Consider the following 21672-nt stretch of genomic DNA (forward strand, 5'->3'; position numbering starts at 1 on the left):
TAGGGAGGGTTAAGTGACATGACACATGTAAAGCTCTTAACATTGTGTCTGGCACACAGCCGGCTCTGCATAAATAGCAGCTTTATCAAAGGGTCTCAATGAATTGAATCACAGAACACCTGTGCTCCTTGCGGGCAAAGTCCCTGAACTTCAAAAGTGTCAGTCCATCTGGTGGAGAGAACATGGTGCGTGCGTGCGCGTGCGCGCACACACACACACACACACACACACACACACACACACACACCTGAAGCAATTGAAAAGAAATAGTTCTAGACTGGGTAGTCCTGACTATTTACTTTCTAGGGGGATGAAAACAAAGTAGGAATGCATTCTGGGAGAAGTCCCAGCATGAACAGAGGCTCAGAATTAGAAGATATGGCAATGTGTCTGATGAAGCCAGGCAAGGAAGCAGACACAATGGAGGGGTGTCCTGGGTAGTGGTCCAGTGCACACAGTGACCCAGCCCAGTACTCAGCCTCTTACCCAAAGCACTAAGCGGCATAAATCTTTACTGGATACTGGGTACATCTCAAAATGAACCAAAACCATAGCAGATATCAAGAAAAGAACTTTGCTGATGGCAGCTGACATGGCCACTTCCCAGACTCAGATAGTGTGTTGGACATTAGCCAGTGAAGGCAGCTTGTCCTCTGAAAATGGTAACATTTGCCCAAATTCAGACTCCGGCACCCGCACACATACCGCCTGCTACCTGGCAGCAGAAAGACCTTGTGTTCCTTGTGGAACCTGGGGCAGAGGGCTAACTCTGCACGGTGAAGCAGAACTTCTTCCTATGCATAATGGCTCCAGAGCTTTGGCAAGGACAGTGGTAGCCAACTGTGTGTTGAGTCCATAGAGTGCCTGGCCTAACTGTCATGTTCTGCATTTTCTAAGAGACTCGCTAGAATGGCCACACTTTGTCTTCCTAAGGTTCCCATTTTGATAAGCAGTGGGATCAAATCCTTCCCCTACAAACCCTAAGTATGTCCTCTGCCCTTTGTTCATCACCTTCCTGTTTGCAGGATGTAACATCCCGACTTCCAGCCCACAGTCCACCTTTGCCACAGAATACATGATAGACATCTCTCAGGCAGTGGCTCAGTGAGGGGTGAGGGAGTAAGAGGGTGGGCAGCCCTGAGCTCTGGGCACAAATGATGATTCCCATGTTGCTTTGAAGGGTTCACAAGGTATCAGAGGGTCGTCTGGACTCCCAGGAACATCTGGTCTCCCAGGCCTGAAAGGTAAGGAGCATTTTTTTTTTTTCTTTTAATGTGTTCTTCTAGAGCAAGGTAGATTTCTAGCAGGCCCAAGGGTCTCTTTCTCTCTTTTTTTTTTTTTTTTTTTTTTTTGGCAGAGTCTCGCTCTGTCACCTAGGCTGGAGTACAGTGGCGCAATCTCGGCTCACTGCAGCCTCTGCCTCCCGGGTTCAAGCGATTCTCCTGCCTCAGCTTCCTGAGTAGCTGGGATTGCAGGCACTCACCACCATGCCCGGCTAATTTTTGTATTTTTGGTAGAGATGGGTTTCACCATGTTGGTCTGGCTGGTCTCAAACTCCTGACCTTGTGGTCTGCCCGCCTCAACCTCCCAAAGTGCTGGGATTACAGGCATGAGCCACTGCACCTGGCTGGCCCAAGGGTCTCTTGTGAGGGGTAGCAGAGAGACTGTTTAGGGGAAAGTGAATTAATTTACATTTTCCCTTTGGCCAAACCCCTTCTGCAGTCCTTGCTCTTCACAGACAATGCAACAAACAGTGGTACTTAGCAAGATCTCTCTCTCTGTGGCTTTCATGGATCCAAGGAAAAGGATGTCCTTTGGCTTTGCGGTTTTGCCCATCTGCTTTCCAGACTTAGCAGCGAGGAGAACTTCGGCTCCAGTCTCTTCCCCTGATAAACCCAGCCCACTAGGCAGGAAAATTTCCCATTCTTGCTGGCATCACTGTTCCGTTCTGGTGATGTTTGAGGGCCCTGCCTACCATCTTCTCTGCCCGTACTGAGCCTAGTGATGTGTTTCCCAATGGAGATATGCTGTAGGTAGCAGCATTTCATGCCAGTAGTCTGGTAGCAGCATCCCAGCTCCTGGATGGTGGTTCATCACTTTTTACCCAATAGATAATTTTATCAAGGAGCTCCTCTGGCTACACTGAATCTGAAAAAAAAAAAAAATGCGTTCAAAAGATCTCAGTAGTTCAAAAAGAGCTATAGCTTCTCCTGGCCATTTAAACAATGTATTGGAATCCTCAGGAGACAATGGCCAGACACTTGAAATTTCCGGTAGCCCAGGACCGAAGGGACAACCTGGTGAATCTGGTTTTAAAGGTAAGGTTGCTATATTTTTGTCTTGTTTGCCTCACAGACTCCACAAAACTGAGGATTAGAAGGAATTTTGGAGGTCAACCCCAAGTTCTGCAACTTCTCTCTAGTGCAGAAATTTCCTACCTGTCAATTCCCCAAACAAATCAGCCTACTCTTCCTTCAAGACTCATAGGCTGGCAAAGACCTTTGGGATAATGGCCTACATCCCCTTAGTTTAGAAGTTGTTATCTACACTGTCCTTCTTGAACATTTCCACTCATTGCTCCCACTTCTGAAGGGATACTCATAACAAATTTACTTGCTTCTCAATTGTGGGGCACCTTTCTAATGTGAAAACAGCCGCCACTATCTTTTTTAGAGTTTCTTCATTGGGTCTAGCTCCTTCAGCAATTCAGAATCTACTCTTTCCCATGGAGGAATACACTGCTAGAAATATGGCCTAATCACTCAGCATTTTTCTTGATTTTATAGGCACAAAAGGAAGAGATGGACCAATAGGCAATATAGGCTTCCCTGGAAACAAAGGTGAAGATGGAAAAGTTGGTGTTTCTGGAGATGTTGGCCTTCGTGGAGCTCCAGGTACCATGCCACATGATAACCTTATTCTGAAAGAGTTTGGATTAGCTTCAAGCCATGCCCCATTCTGAACTTCTGCCTTGGTTTCACATTTAGGGTTTCCAGGGGTTGCCGGCATGAGAGGAGAACCAGGACTTCCAGGCTCTTCTGGTCATCAAGGGGCAATTGGGCCCCTAGGACCCCCCGGATTAATAGGACCCAAAGGTACGTGTATTTGGGAGCAGGCAGTGGGGAAAAGCCTTTCCCTCAATGAAGGACACCAACTACTTTATCTTAGAAGATACTAGCTAGGGTTAAGCCATGCCTACAGGAGTCATTGGACATGAGGAATCATGGGAAAGGTAGATGAAGAGTAATGAAGGCAGGCAAGCATGAGTGGGAAGAGAAGAAGATGGGATCCATGAAGAGAAGAGCTAGCAAGGAAGGCAATTGCCCTGGCATATGTAGTCTTTCCCTGACTTAGAAATTGGGCAGTGAGTTTCTGGAACCAGTCTCTGGGAGCTAACAACTCAAGGTCTTGACATTGCTACTCTGAGTTCTTCAGGATACCTAATGAGCTGCCATCTTACTCCCAAAGCTGTATTGGTCTCTGATAAGAGTCATGAGAACCTATGGTGTAGGGTATAGGTTGGGAGTGTTTTCTTCTCCCCTAGGGCATTAAGTAAATGCCTCAAAAAAGGCCAGGACTTTAAAATAAGGACCTTGCAATGCCTTTGGGGGCAGGTAGCTACCTCTTGCTAATGCTTCATGATTCAGAGTTGCTGGAGCCATTTTTGACATTCTCTCCCCTCAGGCTTCCCTGGATTTCCTGGTTTACATGGACTGAATGGGCTTCCGGGCACCAAGGGTACCCATGGCACTCCAGGTTAGGAAGACCCTCAGGGTGAAGAGGAGGGCATCAGCTCTTCCAGAAGCTTGGCAAGGGCACCATGAATTCTCGACTGTGGTGTATCCCATATCCTTGGACTCCTAGCTCTCCTTATCAACCTCCAATTTCAGGTCCCTTGATATGGAGAAGAAAGAGTGCGGGGTTTTTTTCTTCTATTCAAATTAACTTTCTTTCTTGTTACTTCAGTACTCTGCCTCTGGTATCTGTCAGTCAGGCTTCTCAGGCCACAGTCAAGTGAGCTAGGCAGGAAGGCCTCACCTCCACTGAGGTCTGCTCCCTACCCCTGCATCTCCTCCTAGGACCTAGTATCACTGGTGTGCCTGGGCCTGCTGGTCTCCCTGGACCCAAAGGAGAAAAAGGATATCCAGGAATTGGCATCGGAGCTCCAGGGAAGCCGGGCCTGAGAGGGCAAAAAGGTGATCGAGGTGAGTCCAAGTCAGGTCTTGCGGAGGCTGAGCGAGGCCTTCCTGGGGGAGTCAGGTTTAGGGTACAGCAGGGCCATGTGGCTCACAGGGTTGGGCTGTGAGTGTCTTCACATCTCTGGGAGTCTCACAACCCAGTGGGAATGACTGCTGAGAAGGAGAGGATAGGCTGTGCTTAGCATTTTCCAGTGAAGACTGTCAGGGCACAGTTCACCAAGTCCATTTTAGCCTCCAGATTCCCTTCTGCTCCTCCTTACTAACCTCAAGCCTCTCTGGCATGCTTGGTCACAGCTTGGAATGATTGGTCCTGAGGGACAGGGCTGGTCCATTTAGTGAGAGGTTGGCTGGCATTTCCTCAGTGTCCAGTGTGGGTGACACTCCCAGGGCCCTGGGAAGACAGTGTGGCTGCTGGAAGGATCCCAAGACTAACATGATACGAGTCTCCACCGGACAGAACCACAGCATACCCTGAACTAGAATTTGTTGGGTTTACTAGAAAGCAGGTTCTACCCTAATCTCGGCCCCTGACTCATCACATGGCCTGAAGTCCCTTTCTGAGTCTCCCTTTCCCCACCTCTCAGAAAGTAAAAATGACTTGTGTTCTTCAACTTTTCCTCAGGAAAGTTCCAAAAACCTTTGTACATTCCACTCCATGTTAACCAGGAAACGAATTCAGCATAGCATCATGGTTAAGAGTATGGGCTCTGAAATCAGACTAGCTGGGTTCAAATTCAAGCTATACCTCTCACTAGCTATATGACTTTAAACAAGGAAGTTACTTGTTCCTCAATCCCAAATGAGCCCTTAGTTTTCTTTTTGTATAAGATGGACATAATAACAGAACCTACCTCATAGGTTTTTTGAGGAATCAATGAGGAGCGAGGTAAGATATACAAAAGCTCAGTGCCTGGCACATAGTATATACTTAAGAATGTTATTGCATGTTACCTGGGGAAATCATATTTGCAAAATTTCCTGTTTCTCTTTGCTCTGGGGCTTGAGGTCTCACTACATTTTGTTTATGTGCATGTTTGTATACTGTGTGTATGTTTCCCAGGGACTATATTCATATATTCATTTCCTGCTGCATTTTAAATTGACGCATCTGCTGTTTCTGTGTTTCTTCTTCCCTTTGATCTGGACCAAACTGTTCTTTTCTGAAAGCCAGCAGCTTCTCCAGAGGAAGGGCTCAAAGCAGGGTCCAAGCCTGCCCAGAGACTGTCTTCTTTCATAGGATATAAGGAAGAGGGAACTGGATAAAAGCACAGGGCCATTTTCTTTTGTTTTCAAATCTTGACGGTCATTAGATTATTCATTTTCTTTAGCTATCTGAGATAATAAAATCATAATTACACATGTAGTAAATAGCACAGGTCAAGAAGGATGCATTTCAGCAACATAGCACTAAGCAAAAAACAAACATGTCACAGAGGAATACATTCGGTATGATTCTGTCAATAAATGTTCAAAAATAAGCAAAACCAACCAATACACTGTTTAGAGATATATATGGTCAAACTGAAGAAAAAGGAAGAGGATGATGAACAAAATTCAGGAGTGATTGCCTCTGAGAGTGAGGGAAGGAAGAGGGTGGAGGGCACACAAGGAAATTCAAACCAAGTGACATCTTAAGTTGAGTGGTTGAAACACAAGCGTTCATTGTATCTGAATTATTCTTTGCATAATGTTATAAATATTATGTCATGTCTTCTCAATATCTAATTAAAACAATTTCTTTAAAAAGAATACAAGAAATATCATACCACCCCCCCCCCCCAACACACACACACACAGAAACCTATCTTTGATTTGACAGTGGGAGTCAGTGCAATATGATGGTTTACTCCTAAGAAAACATCGTAAGAGTGGTTGGGTGCAGTGGCTCACACCTGTAATCCTAGCACTTTGGGAGGCCATGGCAGGCAGATTGCTTGAGCCCAGGAGTTGGAGACCAGCCTGGGTAACATGATAAAACCCTGTTTCTACAAAAAATACAAAAATTAGCAGGGCATAGTGCTGTGTGCCTGTAATCCCAGCTACTCAGGGGGCTGAGGTGGGAGGATCGCTTGAGCCTGGGAGGTTGAGGTTGCAGTGAGCCCTGACCACCTCAGTGCACACCAGCCTGGGCAACAGAGAAAGACCCTATCTCAAACAAACTAACCAGTAAAAAAAACTTCATAGAACAATCCCTCTCATTACAATACTGTTATCTAAATAACTTTCAGTGATACTGTTTTCATATTTGCACTAAATATGTAGAGGCTGCATTTATATATTTTGTTTTTTCAAGGCTTTGACACTGGACTGAGTTGGAAAAATGGGCTGTTTTGCATTTTCATCTGCTCATTTAAAGTGTTTTATTCTTAAAGAAATGCATGAGCTTTTTGCAGTACTTAAAGTCAGTAGTGCCTTTATTTCAGGTTTAATAACACGTAAGTGTAATTATAAAATCAAGAAACAGTTAAAGGGAAAAACAGTCTCCAAAAACTGCCATGGGAACTTTTATAATCTGTGTACTGCCCACCACTGCCTACTCTATTACACATGTGGTGTCTTGTTTATTAGGTAGCGTAATTTCAGTTTACATATATATAAGCTATATATCTATATACATAATATATGTGTAGAGCTGTATTTTCAGAAAAAAAGTATACAATATGTCTTTCTTTTCAGATTTTTACCCTGGGGATAAAGAAAAATATTTCAAAGGCTCACCAAGCCAGAAGTAACAATGCTATGAGTACCACCACATGGCTTAGCTACTAGTTTTCTTTTTGTATGTGTGTGTGTGTGTGTTGTTGTTGTTTTTTTCCCCGGACCTAAGAGACCTAGAGAGACTTTTCTCAAAATTTATTTTTTCCTTGTCTAAATTTCAAGATTCAATTAATTAATGAGCTGTTTAAAAATGCCCGAATCTACCATCATTTTAATAAATTTTCATGGATTTACCATATTTTAGATTAATAGGAGAAATTCAGCATATTTTTGCATTTTTCTTGTCACAGAAGATAAAATTCGATATTAACATTTTTGGATTTTCTTGTCGCAAACAAAAATTAAGAATCTCAACCACCAGAACAGTTTATCAACCAGTTTGAATCCATTTATCTTCATTTGAATATCTTCTAGACTATCCCAAAGTAATTAATACATATCTTCCATGCTACATGAATAATATCAACACCTACATTTGTGTTTTCCCATCAAGATGACCATCTATGTATTTGATATGTGAACATTAAATAAATCTTCTGTGATCAGATGAAAGTTTTGGTTTCGAACATATTACAATAGAAATAGTTCCACAAACAGAAAACATGTAAAGCAGTATTAAAATTAGAGCAAATGAGTATTCAGTATCTATTGTAATAAGTGGTTATTCTCTTTGGCCAAAAGGGAGGAGGGATTTAGTACAGAGACATTTGTTCCATAGGCAATTAAGCAATCACTTGGCTCATATCATGAATGACCTATAAAAGATTGTTTTCCAGTTTGCCTAGAAATTGCAGAAGATAGCCCTAGAAGACACAGAGGCACCACACTCTTGCTGCCTCCATTCTAATTGGCCTGGTGTCTGTTCTGACTGGCTGGGGCCTGTGGCCTACGTTCTATAACCTTTGTGCGGCATCAGACATAACTGGCTAACTTAAGAGGTGTTTTTTGACACAGACAGTAGGTTTAAAATCACTTCGGAAACTTAAAAGTCCAGGTGCTCAGTCATGCCTTCTTTTCTTTCTGGTGGGGGAGAAATTGGCCTAAAATATTTCCATTACCACTGAGGTAAGGGAGCTAGAACTTTCCAATAAAACGCAGCTCCAGCTCTGAGCCCTCTTCAGTTGTTTGTCTGCTTTCTGGGAAGGAAGGATTAGGGGAGAAGAGCCCTCTGCTGGCGTTCTCTGGTCTGGCTCCTACCTAACTGCTTCCATTTTCTCTGTGTGAGCTTCCATTTTCTCTGAGCGAGCCTGGCCATCTTCCGGGCACACAGAGCCTATCCAGCCCCTTTTATTTATTCTTGCAGGTTTCCCAGGTCTCCAGGGCCCTGCTGGTCTCCCCGGTGCCCCAGGCATCTCCTTGCCCTCACTCATAGCAGGACAGCCTGGTGACCCCGGGCGACCAGGCCTAGATGGAGAACGAGGTAAAGACAGGAAGCCCAAAAGAGGGCTAGCCACCACCTCTTGTCTGACATTTGGGGAAGTCATGTATACAGCGCAGCCAAGTCCCTGTTGCTGGACATACATGAGCGTGTTTGGCTTCACATCCCTCCCCGAGCGGGGACACAGGGGACTTCAGCCGGGTGCATTTTGCTGAAATGGTTTGGGAAAGTCTGGGCACTAGGACCCCACAGATGGTGAGGGAACATTCTCTGTCCTGGGAAGGGGCTTTGGAGTCCTGTCAGTCCCCAGGCCTTCAGCAGTGGCTACTACCTGCTCACCTGCCCCTCGCCCCTCTTCCGATCTTATCCCTAGGCCGCCCAGGCCCCCCTGGACCCCCAGGTCCCACTGGGCCATCCTCGAATCAAGGCAACACCGGAGACCCTGGCTTCCCTGGAATTCCTGGACCTAAAGGGCCTAAGGGAGACCAAGGAATTCCAGGTTTTTCTGGCCTTCCTGGAGAGCTAGGACTGAAAGGTATGGCTGCTTGGCTGGCTGCTAGGCCCTTCCCCACTCCACGGCCAGGGCTCCTTCTGGCAGTCCTGTGAAGAAAGGCCGGTGGCTGATGCTCTTCCCTACCTCACCCCTGCCTATCCTCCACCCCTACCACCCCTACCACCCCTACCATGCCAGGACCTGACTTCCTTCCTTTGGACTTTGTCAGGCATGAGAGGTGAGCCTGGCTTCATGGGGACTCCAGGCAAGGTTGGGCCACCTGGAGACCCAGGATTTCCCGGGATGAAGGGGAAGGCAGGGCCAAGAGGTAAGTTGAGAGCACCTGCTGGGCTGATCCAGAGTTTGAGGGAGGGGCCTGGTGGTAAGGTTCCTTCAGGCGTCATTGCTCACCACGCCAAGAAAGCCTGGATGTCTAAAGCAGCTGGATCAAGCTACCCCAGGGAGGCAGTTTCTCTCCCTTGGGGATCCTTCAGCCTCTGTCACCTCCGAGGACTGAAGACCACTGCTGCCTTGCCACCATGGATCCTACTACTGACTGCCTCTCTCTGTGTTATCTCTGCATTAGTACTAGGGCATTGGGTTTGCACTCAGATCACCACCCACCCGTTTGCTCAATTCAGAAATAAAGAACCATCTTTCGCATCCTTTCCCACCCTACTCACACACATGCAATCTATTAGCAAGCCCTGAGGCTTGTACCTCCTAAATGTGCCTTGCATCTCTTCACCTCGCAGTACCTCGGCTGCTACCCCCAGATCCAAGCCACCAATAGTTCTCATGCAGCACCCTTCCTCCCCCCACTCTAGCTATCACTTTTCCACATAGTGGCCAAAAAAAGCTTATAAAAACATAACTCATCCAGTGGCTTCCCATGGCATAGGAATGAACACTAACTGTGGCCCGCAAAGCCCTGTGTGATGCCTCCCTCTTCATCTTCATCACCAGCCCTTCCCCTTTGCTGCTCACTGTGCTCCTGCCATACTGGCCTCTTTCAGTGATCCAAAAATACCAAGTCCTGGCCTACCACAGGGCCTTTGCACATGCTACTTCTACCTCCCAGAGTGTACTTGCCCCTCTACTCTTTAAATAGCAAAGTCCTTCTAATGTTTTAATGGTCTCAGTTTAAATGCCATTGCTTGCAAAAGGCCACCAATCACTCTCTAAAACAGACGCCTCCACCCCATGCCACCCTCTACTCCCTCCCAGTGTCCCTGTGTTAGTCCTTTCCTCCACAACACTTCTCCCAACTTGCACTCAGATTAACAGTATTTGTCGAGTTAGGCATTATTCGTCTTTATCGTCAGACCATAATCTCCATAAATATCTGTCATATTCATTGCTCTATCCCCAGAGCTACCAGGACCCTGGCATGTAATAAGCACTGGGGAAATATTTGTTCCATGACTTACTAAGCAAATTATGCTATTAGAAAGGCAGCTGGCTGGCACCGGGTTCCTAAGCTGGGATATCAACTGGGGTCAGAAGCATCCCCTCAGCCTCCTTGGCACTGTGTTCTAACCAGTGAGTAAACAAGCCACCCTGGTCCTGAAAGAAGACTCAGCTCACCGTATTAGCAGCAAATGCTTCCTGACTGCCTGTCACCCATTGGGCCCAGTGTTGGGTCCCGAGGAGACAGGATGAATATGACCCAGTTCCTGCCCTCGTGGAGCTACCCAGCCACTGGGGAGAGAGATGGATAAAGAAGGCATTGTATAATATCACACAGTGCCATCCTGGAGATATCCAGATATCCTGTGGGGACAAACAAGGTAGAAAACGGTTGATTACAAGATAGTAAAGAAGGGGTCTAGGGCCCCACTCACCTCCCTCTGCCTCAGCCTGATGTTCTTATTTCCCCCACCTGCCCACAGGCTCTTCTGGCCCCCAAGGTGCTCCTGGACAAACACCAACTGCAGAAGCTGTCCAGGTTCCTCCTGGACCCTTGGGTCTGCCAGGGATCGATGGCATCCCTGGCCTCACTGGGGACCCTGGGGCTCAAGGCCCTGTAGGCCTACAAGGTGAGGAGGGTGCCAGGGAAAGGAGATTTGTTGGGGAGTTGAGACAGCTTGGCTGAGAGCCTGGCTTGGACGTCCAGCTCCAAGGGTTTGTCTTCATCAAACGTTGCCTCTGTTCCTTCACAAAGCTCCCAAGCATCCTGTTGGGGAGAAGAAGGGCCAGCAGGACCAGCAGGGTGGTTGTACTTGGTACTTGGCTTTAGAGGATGAGTGCAGAGCAAGGTTGCTACTCCAGACCACTCGCCCCTCTCTAATGTGCGGCAGAGAGATGGAGGGAGTGTGGTGGTGAATAAAGGGCCACACAAGGCAATGAAGAAAGTCCAAGGCTGGGGGACAGAAAACCTGGCCTCTAATTGGAGTAAGTTAGAAGTCTGTCTGGGTCTCGGCATCCTCATTTTTTCTTCTCCTTTTCCTTCTCCTCCTCCTCCTTCTCCTTCTCCTTTTCTTCTTCTTCTTCTTCCTCTTCCTCTTCCTTTTATTTATTTATTTTATTTTATTTTTGAGACGGAGTCTTGCTCTGTCACCCAGGCTGGAGTGCATTGGCGCCATCTCACCTCACTGCAACTTCCACCTCTCGAATTCAAGTGATTCTCCCGCCTCAGCCTCCCGAATAGCAGGGACTACAGGGGCATGCCACCACACCCAGCTAATTTTTGTATTTTTAATAGAGACAAGGTTTCCTCATGTTGGCCAGGCTGGTCTCAAACTCCTGACTTACGGCAATCTGCCCGCTTCGGCCTCCCGGAGTGCTGGGATTACAGGCATGAGCCACTGCGCCCGGCCTCGGTGTCTTCATTTCTGATATGGGATGCTAGAAGTTGCCCTGCATAATTTCCAATGTTGCTGGGAGGATAAGAAGGGAGGAGGAAGTGGGCATGAAGGGGCTCAGATAGGCTAAGTCGAGGGCACTGCCCCAGGGCAGAGATGCCTCCATGAACTAAGAACTAGCCCAGGCGGCTGCAGCCTTGATGTGCAGTGTGCATACCAAGTCGACAGCCAGTGCACCATCTCCTAGTGAGTCTTGGGCATGATACACAAATCCCCTTTCCTGGGGAAGGCACCTGAGGACCCTCTACATTGAGTACCCTCCTTTGGGCTTTCTCTCCTGCAGGCTCCAAAGGTTTACCTGGCATCCCCGGCAAAGATGGTCCCAGTGGGCTCCCAGGCCCACCTGGGGCTCTTGGTGATCCTGGTCTGCCTGGACTGCAAGGCCCTCCAGGATTTGAAGGTCTGGTGATGCCACATTAGGAGGTGGGGGCCGGGGCAGGGTCTGGGAGGGTTTGAGGCTAGCGGGTGAGTAAAACTTCAAGTCTGAAACTTAGTAAACCCAGTAGTAGCGATTGACACTCCTAAGATGCTCAAAAACTGGGCTCTAAGTCCATTCACTCCTCACTACCCTCTGAGCCTGTGAAGGGATACCCTACATTCTGGAAGGCAAAGGACTGTTCCAAATCCTTTTCTGGGCTCTCTTCCAGTGCTTAAAAGGTCTATCTTTATACTACAGATGGCCCCCTGCCCTTTACCTCCCCTTCCTCTTTTTTTTTTTTTTTTTTGAGACGGAGTCTTGCTCTGTCGCCCAGGCTGAAGTGCAGTGGCACAATCTCCACTCACTGCAAGCTCCGCCTCCCGGGTTCACGCCATTCTCCTGCCTCAGCCTCCTGAGTAGCTGGGACTACAGGCACCCACCACCGCGCCCAGTTAATTTTTTGTATTTTTAGTAGAGACGGGGTTTCACCGTGTTAGCCAGGATGGTCTCCATCTCCTGACCTCATGATCCGCCCGCCTCGGCCTCCCAAAGTGCTGGGATTACAGGCGTGAGCCACCGCGCCCGGCCTACCTCCCCTTTTCTACCCAGGGATTCTGACACACATGGGAGGGCGATGTTCAAGGGATAACAACACTTGAGATAAGGTGTGGGTGTCCGTATACCTCTTCTATTTATGTCCCACTTTACATTGGGGATGACAAATTAGTTGTCCTGAGTAGAGAACAGTTCAGAGGCTCGGTGGGAAACTGTGGCAGTTGATTTGTCATATCTGTCATGGGCAGGAGAGGAGGGCAAGATTTTACCCTGCTAATCCTAACTCTGCTTTTAATGCCTCTGATTCAGCAGCTACATAGTTATCTCCTATGAGGGCCTGCAAGGCTGGACCTGAGAAGTATCCCTCTCCATACCCTAATCCCCACTCAGAGAGACCCCAAGGCCAGGTGGCTATGGGAAGGAAGCCTAACAATGTGCTTTGAAAACTGGGGCCTCTGTAGCTGGATACATCTGAGATAGAGTTGTAGCTCTACCACTTACTAGCTGTAGGACATCCGAGCCTCAATTTCCTCATCTAAAAATTGGGGTGGTAATACCATTTTCCAGGGTCATTGTGAGGATTGAGTGAGAAAACATATGTGTATAACATGCCTTGCACAATGCGTGGCACAATGTGAGTAGCTGATGTTATCATTAGCTGCACCACACTCACCTTTTATGCTCTGTCTCTCTCAGGAGCTCCAGGGCAGCAAGGCCCCTTCGGGATGCCTGGAATGCCTGGCCAGAGCGCGAGAGTGGGCTACACGTTGGTAAAGCACAGCCAGTCGGAACAGGTGCCCCTGTGTCCCATCGGGATGAGCCAGCTATGGGTGGGGTACAGCTTACTGTTCGTGGAGGGGCAAGAGAAAGCCCATAACCAGGACCTGGGTAGGTACCAGCTCTGACAGTCAGCCCTGGTCACTTGTCCCCACAAACACCAACAGCCAACCCCTCTCTTCTCCCAGCCCTTTCTAGGTCCACTGTTGTGTAATGAGTTACAAGCATCAGCTCTGGAGTCAGGTGGATCTGGGTTCAAATCCTGACTCTATCACTTACTAGCTGTGTACACTGCATTAGTTATTCAACCTCTCTAGGCTTTGGCTTCCTCCTTAATGGAACAAAGCTAACTCTAGTACCTATCACACAGGTTGGTGGAAAGATCGCATGAATCAATCACCCAATGTAAAATGCTTAGAGCAACATTTGGCATTTAAGCATCCATTAAATATTAGCAATTAGTAGTAGTAACAATAATAATATGACCTGCAGGGCAGTGATGATTACCTGAGAATGAATTGTGTTGTCTGCAGGTGTGCTAAATCTTAAACGCAGACTCAGTCTATTAAGCGCTGTTTCTTTCAAAGCAGATTAGGGCAGAATTATACAGCTTATAAAAAGATTCTTGTTATTATCAAATTTCCCTGGTGCATTTAAAATAGAATTTGATCAACACACTTCAGCGCGTGTACAATGTTACAGGATTGGAAGGAGAGCGCTGCCTCAGTCTGGTGCAAGTGGTTGGATGTAAACCCAAACCACCGTCTCGTCAAAGCCCCTCAGCCAGACCTTCCCTGCCCTTGCCCATTTTCTCTCCTTCCAGGCTTTGCTGGCTCCTGTCTGCCCCGCTTCAGCACCATGCCCTTCATCTACTGCAACATCAACGAGGTGTGCCACTATGCCAGGCGCAATGATAAATCCTACTGGCTCTCCACTACTGCCCCTATCCCCATGATGCCCGTCAGCCAGACCCAGATTCCCCAGTACATCAGCCGCTGCTCTGTGTGTGAGGCACCCTCGCAAGCCATTGCTGTGCACAGCCAGGACATCACCATCCCGCAGTGCCCCCTGGGCTGGCGCAGCCTCTGGATTGGGTACTCCTTCCTCATGGTAAGGTCCTGCACTGTCCCCTCCCCCAGTTGGAGGCAAAGGGCCCCTTGGACTGGTTTCCAGGCTCAAGGGACACCAGGTAGAAAGCATAGAGTTTGAAAAGAAGAGAAATGCTTGGACTGGGCTTGGCTAAAGAGTGGAGAACCCAGTTCTGCATGAATGGCAGGTAGTTATGAGTGTAGGGGAAAGACAGCAGTTTGCACCCAGTGGTTCAGGGGCTAGAATATCTGTGAGTCACAGGTCAGTGCCCCGCCATCTCCATGCCTGCTTCAGTTATGCCACACCCAAGGGAAGAGCAAAACACACTATGATCTGAGAGGACAGTGAGGGAGAGGCTGTCACCACTCAGGGCCAGGACACAGTCTCACTAATCAGCCCAGCCATGGTACTGTCCCCTCTTCTGTCCACCCTCCCAGATCCCTCTGGCCTCGGCCATCTCCTCCCAAAAGGCTTTGATGAGTGCATGCTGTGTTTATATGTCCTTGCTGGTATTTTTGCTGTCTCTCCATTTCGGAGGGAAGGCAGCGGCCACCGTGCTATGTGTCTTGCTAAGAAAAAGAATAATCTGCAGGCCCAAAGAGGCATCACATCCCTTACATAATATCCTCTGAATACCTGGGGATGGAAATAAAAGGTCAGGTTTAGGGTCAGGACATCCCCCAGGGGAAACCACTGTGGCACCCATTGAAGTACTCCGCCTTGCCAGAGCTTCTCTGTTGAATTGCCAAGGGTGAGATGGTGAGAGTGTCTTTAAAAAACGACCAAAGCTGCAGGCTCCCTAACATTAGCGTACCTACCCAGAGAAAGGTACTTTCCCTTGTTATGCTCTGTCTTTGGACATTGGATAGTTTATCCCAATGTAATACAGAACCACCTCACCTGTCCTTCTGTCCTGTCCACCACCCTGACCAGGAAATAAGAAGAGGCCCCTGAGCTTCCACAGGAAATGGTACAAACGCTGTGTACTAAAGCTCATGTGCTCTGCTTATGGGAGGGCTCTTAGCCCTTATTCAGAATCTCTTTACTCTTCCTTTACACATTAATTCTAACCTACTAGAATATTATTCCTGAAGATATGTAAGGGTGAGAAGTTGGACTGCCTAGCAAGGCATGCTGAAGCAATGAGACATACCTATTAAAAAGAAGAAAATCATTCAAAGGAGGCCCAAGAGTTCTATGGGCTGTACCCCTTGGTATGGGGCTCTTGCATAATCATCCCCCACAAAAACTGACATTCACAATGATGAGCCTGATTCATCTGCAAAGTTTCAAATAACCTAGTGTCTGCTACTCAGTAAAGCAGGAAAATGTGTTGTGCGTTTTAGAAAGTTTTTGATTCTCAGGGTCAAAATGAGGAAAATTTTGATGCTGCAGTTGTCAGGAAAGGTCACCTGAAAGGTCCCATGGAGACTCTCACTTTTGCAAAGTTCTGCAAAGTAAGGAGTCCCTGTGTGCCAACTTGGGCATTTGTCCCATTGGCCACTTTCTGACACGGCTGTGCATTAGGCCTCTTCCCTATCTCCTTGTGGTCCAGATGATAGCCCAGCTAAAGTGAAGGGAGAGAGGCAGGAGTGTGGAGAGACTGAAGCTGCCGTCTATGGGAATAGTAACTGAAGACCACCAGCTCATGTGTAGCCCTGAAACTGAATTCTGAGGGAGCCCTCCGAGGTGAGGGCCGGGACATTTGGGCCAAATACAACAAATTAAGGAAAACTTCAGTAGTGTTTTGGACTGTCCCTCTTTCCCTTCTTAGAGTACAGTGCACGGTTGAGAGAGGGCTCTGAGAACTGCAGTCCAGAAGCCTATTGAATTTTCCTTCACTCAGCCTTTCTCAGATCCATTTGTCAGTGGAAATTTTGCAAGGCGGTACCTAACACACCTCTGAACCCAGTGGGACAGTAGCAGTTTGGGAATTACTGCTTGACATGTAGTCATTGCCCACATAATGGGTTAGGGGGGGCACTAGGGAGCTTGGAGGGGGGCACTCTTGGCCCTGAAAGCTGCTATCAGGGAGGACAAGCAGCCCCTGCCCCTAAAACACAGCTCTTGGTATGCTGGCTTGAAGTGGGGGCTGAGACAAAGAACCAGGGCTTAGGAATGAAGCTCATATGCCTCCTGTAGAAGCGGAGCACCCCTCCCTCCCCACACCAACCGTTGGCAGGCACAGCTCACGCACGAATCTCCTGTCTGTTTCAGCACACTGCCGCTGGTGCCGAGGGTGGAGGCCAGTCCCTGGTCTCACCTGGCTCCTGCCTAGAGGACTTTCGGGCCACCCCTTTCATTGAGTGCAGTGGTGCCCGAGGCACCTGCCACTACTTTGCAAACAAATACAGTTTCTGGTTGACCACAGTGGAGGAGAGGCAGCAGTTTGGGGAGTTGCCTGTGTCTGAAACGCTGAAAGCTGGGCAGCTCCACACTCGAGTCAGTCGCTGCCAGGTGTGTATGAAAAGCCTGTAGGGTGGCACCTGCCACTCTGCCCCTTGCCCTCCCCTGCCCCTCACAACAGTCACCTCACAAACCTGAATGGTGTGAAGAAGGAAGGCCTGAGCCCCTTTGCCTATCTGTCAAGTTGTACATTGGAGTCTCATTTGGGCTAGACTACGGGACACTCGTCACCCCAGCCCTCGGGTCCAGAGAGATGAGCCCACCCTGCTGAGATCTGCTGTCCCGTTTCCGTCAAGCTGGTGCTACTGTTTGATTTGGATGATTGTGTGACTATTCATGGCTACCTCAGAAAGATTTTATGGGCCACCACTGCTCGCTTTCTCCTCACTGTCTTGATCGAAAAGCTCTCCCTAATCGCTAATCAGTCATTTCTTCATGTACAGAGGTCAGCACACATTATTTGGCTTCAACCAGAACCCAGTGTTTCCACACTTAAATTATCTAAGCGAATATTCATGGATGGCTCAAGTCTGTACAGGGCAAGTCCTCACTGTTCAAGGAGGCCCACTGTGTCTAGGCAGGCAAGAGAATTGAAATGAGGTGCCACCCAGTAGCCCAGGGTGAGCTTTAGCTCTCTCTAGAATGAACAAGACTGGGCCCCATATGGCTTAGGGAGGCTTGAAGTCCAGCTGCTGGGTTGGGGGTGGTGGTCATTAATGGCATATGGTCCTAGACAAACCGTTTCCTCCTTGCCGGCTCCCCCTCCAGCCAGAGACAGAGGACTTGGCCTGGTCCAAAGTAGAGCAGAGGATGCAACAAATGTGGCCAAGCCTATCAAAGGGAATGAGAATGACAGCCTTTTTTCCTGGGCCAGGAGTAGAGGTGTGGGTGGGTAAGGATGTGTGAATTTTGCTTTTGACTCCAGGAACACAAAGGTAAATCCCACATCCCAGTTTCTCAGAAGTCCCTGTTTACTCCAAATGCCATCCAGATGTGTGCAATGTGGCAAATTGAAGGTGCACAGTGTTGGTTTCCTTATATTCTGAGGATGTTAAAGACTTTCTGCTAAATGGTTGCCCAATTGCTCTTTCACAGGTAGCCTATTAAACTATTTTAATATGTTTTTTTAAACCTCATAAAAATCTAGCACACTCTTCTCTTGAGCAGTTAGCAGACCTGAAGCAAGCCTGAATTGGCTATGCAGTACACTGTATTCTGTTTAGGGGAATTTGTTTTAGCCATTTTCTTTAATTACCAGTTTCCCAGAACACTCTTAGCTATGTTGACATGAGGCAATTTCTTCCAGGTGATTCTGTTTCCTTAAGTATTATATACACTGTGCCAATACAGACAAAGCATAATCAGCATAATCTGAATTATTATTATCTTCACCTCCTGAGTAATAAGCATGATGTCAGTTTTGTACATAGCAACTAAAATAAATGAAATCGGAACATGTGACTCTTTATTGATGCTCTTTTATGAAAACTTTTCTAATGTCCATCTCACTGCAATTTATGAGTCCCTCTCAGAGCCTGAGAGATTTCTGTTACTGCCAAGTCGAACTCTATAAAAAAACACTGAGGCAGGAAAAAATTAGAAGATGATCAAAGTCAAAGGGCTGAAACAGTCCTCTAACGGTCAACAAACCCATTAGCTGCTTCAAGATAAGCCTATGCCTGCTTTTATCCCTGTCACATGCTAGAGTTCAACATATCAAAGCATGATGTACGTTGATAAAAATAAATAAATTTTTTGAATTAAAAAAAGAGTTCAAGAAAGGCATTTTCATACTTCTGCAGCCTTAGGATCATTTGTAGATAAAATAAAAGAGAATGTTGGAGTCATTAAAAACAAATCCGAGTTCTGTGTGTGTGTGTGCATATATTTATATATGCATAAAATACATCCTCTGGGAGGATAAACAAGAAGTTAATACCATCGGGAATTTTCAAGGGAGGAACTGACCTATCAGAGAGAGAGTCAAGTCACTGAATATAATTTTATATCTTTTGAATTTTGAACCATTGGAATATACTGGGGAAAAAAGAAAAACTTGGAATCTAAGGAAACAAGTGAATTGGTTTGGTGCTAGCTTCCAGTTGTTGGCCTTCCTCAGGACTTGATTAAGGATTGGGGTGAAATGCAGGCAAGTTAAGGGAGCAAGGAAAGGAAAATGGGAAGATACGGCTGGGGCTTGAGGTTCATCCTCACAGGAAAGTGGTTAGGAAAGCTAATTTGATGAATACATGCTTTAAAACCTATTACGTTGCTATTCCTCAAATGGTTTGGAATTGTACATGATGCACAGATTAAGTGTGTAATTTACCACATGAACAATTCTAAATATGGCTGTCAACCAAGTAGGGTATACTTCAAACACAATTTATTTTTAATTTACCAAACAAAAATCAACAATTTAAGTCGCTGATTGGCAAGCTACAGCCTGCAGGCCAAACCCAGCCCTCCACCTGTTTTTGTAAATAAAGTTTTCTTGGATTACAGCCACGCTCATTTACGTGCATATTGTCTATCACTGCTTTTGCATGTCAACAGCAGAGTTGAGTAGATGTGACAAAGGCCACATGGCCTGCAAAGCCCAAAATATTTACCGTCTGGCCCTTTACAGAAAAAGTTTGCTGACCCCTGATTTAAGTGATCATGATTTAAGGACAGGGTGACATCTGACAAAAGTATCAGTAAGAATGGGGACAGTGACCCATTAAATAGTAAGATTCCCGCAAATAGGAGGGAGATCTAGCAGTGTACATTTGACATCGTTTCTTTGACAAACATTTTGATATAAATTATAATTACTTAAACTACACAATCAAATAATTTAACAAGAACCTTTTCCTCCCTGATTCAGTCACTTTATTATTTGAGCAAGAGAACAGATTGCTTCTTAGTATTTAGTCCCAAAGAGGTCACATCTGAAAGGATGAAGAAGAACAGCTTAACCATCTTTTATCTGCTGGTGCTTGAAGCAAGCTGAGAGTTGCTGCCTGTCTTCTAGATGTCCATTTCCTCATTGCAGCAGCTGAAGACTTGCTGTAGCCATGTAAGACAAGCTGGGAAGCAATGAACTCCTTCTCATCTGTCTGCTCCTAGGCTCCATGATTGTTCTATTTCTTTCCAGGGAAGGGTTACTGTCATTTGTTTTGTCTTGTTTTTCTGAGAAACAGTGATTGGCTCAGTCATGATTGCTATTGAGTTTGTATGCTATTGGCATATAGGCACTTGTTGACTAGAAAAGTTTTCTGTAATAAGTTCATGTTTTTATGGTGCCAGATGGAAGACAGACCTTCAAGTTGAGTTCCCAGGATTCTACACACTCAGAATCTCAAAATCTTCCTCCAGATCAAACTCCTCCAGTTGCTCAGTAGAGTCAATGAATTCTATCAGAATATGGAAATGAGTAAGAAGAAAAGCTTGACACTTGGGTTGAAGTGGTCAATCAATACATTACTCAGTAGTTAAGACTATGCAATTTTAATTGCTTTACTAAAGAAAGACTTGTGTGGAGGAGACTTACAATTAGAACTACTGCCAAGTATTAGAATTCTCTATAAAGACTCAAAATAGCCAGACTTGTTAAATAAACCTAACGACGGTGATGTGGCCAAGGCTCTGCAAGCCCTTCAAGATACCTTTGAATTATCGATGGCCTCAATTTGCTATCCTGAACCAGACCCTGAAAAAGCAATCCAGTCATCTTGATTTTGCATGGAACTTTTGCAACGAGCTCATTTTCTTCTTTTATCATTCTTTGAAATTGGTAAATATCAGCTCATCTGAAGATTAAAATAATCGGAAGCACCATTTTTTGATCACTCCAGCTAAGTAGAAATTTTACTGTCCACAGAAAGCATGGGCCACAATTCCTTCTTTCTCATAAAACAATTGCTATACATGGGTCTTCTAGCTGAGAGCCACTGAACAACAGCTTACCTGCCCCAGTGGTTGTCACTTCTGGCTTGGCTGGAGGTACAAAGGGAGGCCAGTGTGATGGATGTTTCTGAACTAATTCAAACATCCTTAAATTCTCCTTCAGAATTTCCTGGGGAGATACCAAAACAGTTTTAAATACTGCAGAGTCACATTTCTAATTGGCAATCTTTGACCCCAAATCCTGAGACAGTGGTCTGCTGGTTGCCAGGTGAAAATAGGGGCCTAGAAAATACATGCATCCTCTACTTGAACCATCGGAAGACCCAGCCATCTTCAATTCTAGATACTGTTTGGCCAGGAAGGAAGGACATTGCGGGGAGTATCTGATGAAGGCCAGCACTCACTGCCTATTCTCCATCATGAGGCACAGTTCCTGTGCCAGATGCATGGGTCCAGCTCACTTTAGGGGTGAGATGTTCCTGAAGCATTGGCTCCAAAGAAATGTCAGTTAGTCAAATTAAATCTGTCCCAAGAGACTATTGCTACATATTGGTATGGTTTCAGTGGCAGTCCAACATGTATGGTATATATCCTAATTTAAATGGCATAGTCTTAGCTGGGCACGGTGGCTCATGCCTGTAATCCCAGCACTTTGGAAGGCCGAGGTGGGCAGATCACCTGTGGTCAGGAGTTTGAGACCAACCTGGCCAATGTGGTGAAACCCTGTCTCAACTAAAAATACAAAAATTAGGCCGGGTGCGGTGGCTCACACTTGTAACCCCAGCACTTTGGGAGGCCGAGGCGGGCAGATCACAAGGTCAGGAGATCGAGATCATCCTAGCAAACATAGTGAAACCCCGTCTTTACTAAAAATACAAAAAATT

At 46.6% G+C, this 21672-nt stretch overlaps 2 protein-coding genes across 10 annotated transcripts in view; one reads left to right on the top strand and one right to left on the bottom strand.

The window, feature by feature from the left end:
• Positions 1-21672, top strand: part of LOC105490453 (collagen type IV alpha 6 chain) — a 312047-nt gene that overhangs the window by 276032 nt on the left and 14343 nt on the right. For 2 of the 7 annotated variants that reach the window (XM_011756089.2, XM_011756090.2), the window contains exons 32-45: positions 1181-1244; positions 2244-2318; positions 2787-2894; positions 2988-3095; positions 3685-3756; positions 4080-4205; positions 8221-8337; positions 8669-8830; positions 9018-9116; positions 10681-10827; positions 11936-12052; positions 13322-13513; positions 14226-14512; positions 16709-18766. In XM_011756089.2, the coding sequence (XP_011754391.1) occupies positions 1181-1244; positions 2244-2318; positions 2787-2894; positions 2988-3095; positions 3685-3756; positions 4080-4205; positions 8221-8337; positions 8669-8830; positions 9018-9116; positions 10681-10827; positions 11936-12052; positions 13322-13513; positions 14226-14512; positions 16709-16969 (1935 nt within the window). In that variant the 3' untranslated portion in view covers positions 16970-18766. Of the gene's footprint in view, positions 1-1180; positions 1245-2243; positions 2319-2786; positions 2895-2987; positions 3096-3684; positions 3757-4079; positions 4206-8220; positions 8338-8668; positions 8831-9017; positions 9117-10680; positions 10828-11935; positions 12053-13321; positions 13514-14225; positions 14513-16708; positions 18768-21672 lie in introns of those variants that run through there. The other 5 variants (XM_011756092.2, XM_011756094.2, XM_071088636.1 and 2 more) reach the window with 4 other exon arrangements.
• Positions 19267-21672, bottom strand: part of LOC105490454 (autophagy related 4A cysteine peptidase) — a 75332-nt gene continuing 72926 nt past the window's right edge. For all 3 annotated transcript variants that reach the window (XM_011756097.3, XM_011756098.2, XM_024795624.2), the window contains exons 12-13: positions 20849-20957; positions 19267-20295 (exon numbers count right to left, since the gene is read on the bottom strand). In XM_011756097.3, coding sequence (XP_011754399.1) covers positions 20225-20295; positions 20849-20957 — 180 coding nt within the window. In that variant the 3' untranslated portion in view covers positions 19267-20224. The remainder of the gene's footprint in view (positions 20296-20848; positions 20958-21672) is intronic.

This window comes from Macaca nemestrina, chromosome X (genome assembly GCF_043159975.1).
Source record: "Macaca nemestrina isolate mMacNem1 chromosome X, mMacNem.hap1, whole genome shotgun sequence".
In the NCBI taxonomy this organism is placed as follows: domain Eukaryota; kingdom Metazoa; phylum Chordata; class Mammalia; order Primates; family Cercopithecidae; genus Macaca; species Macaca nemestrina.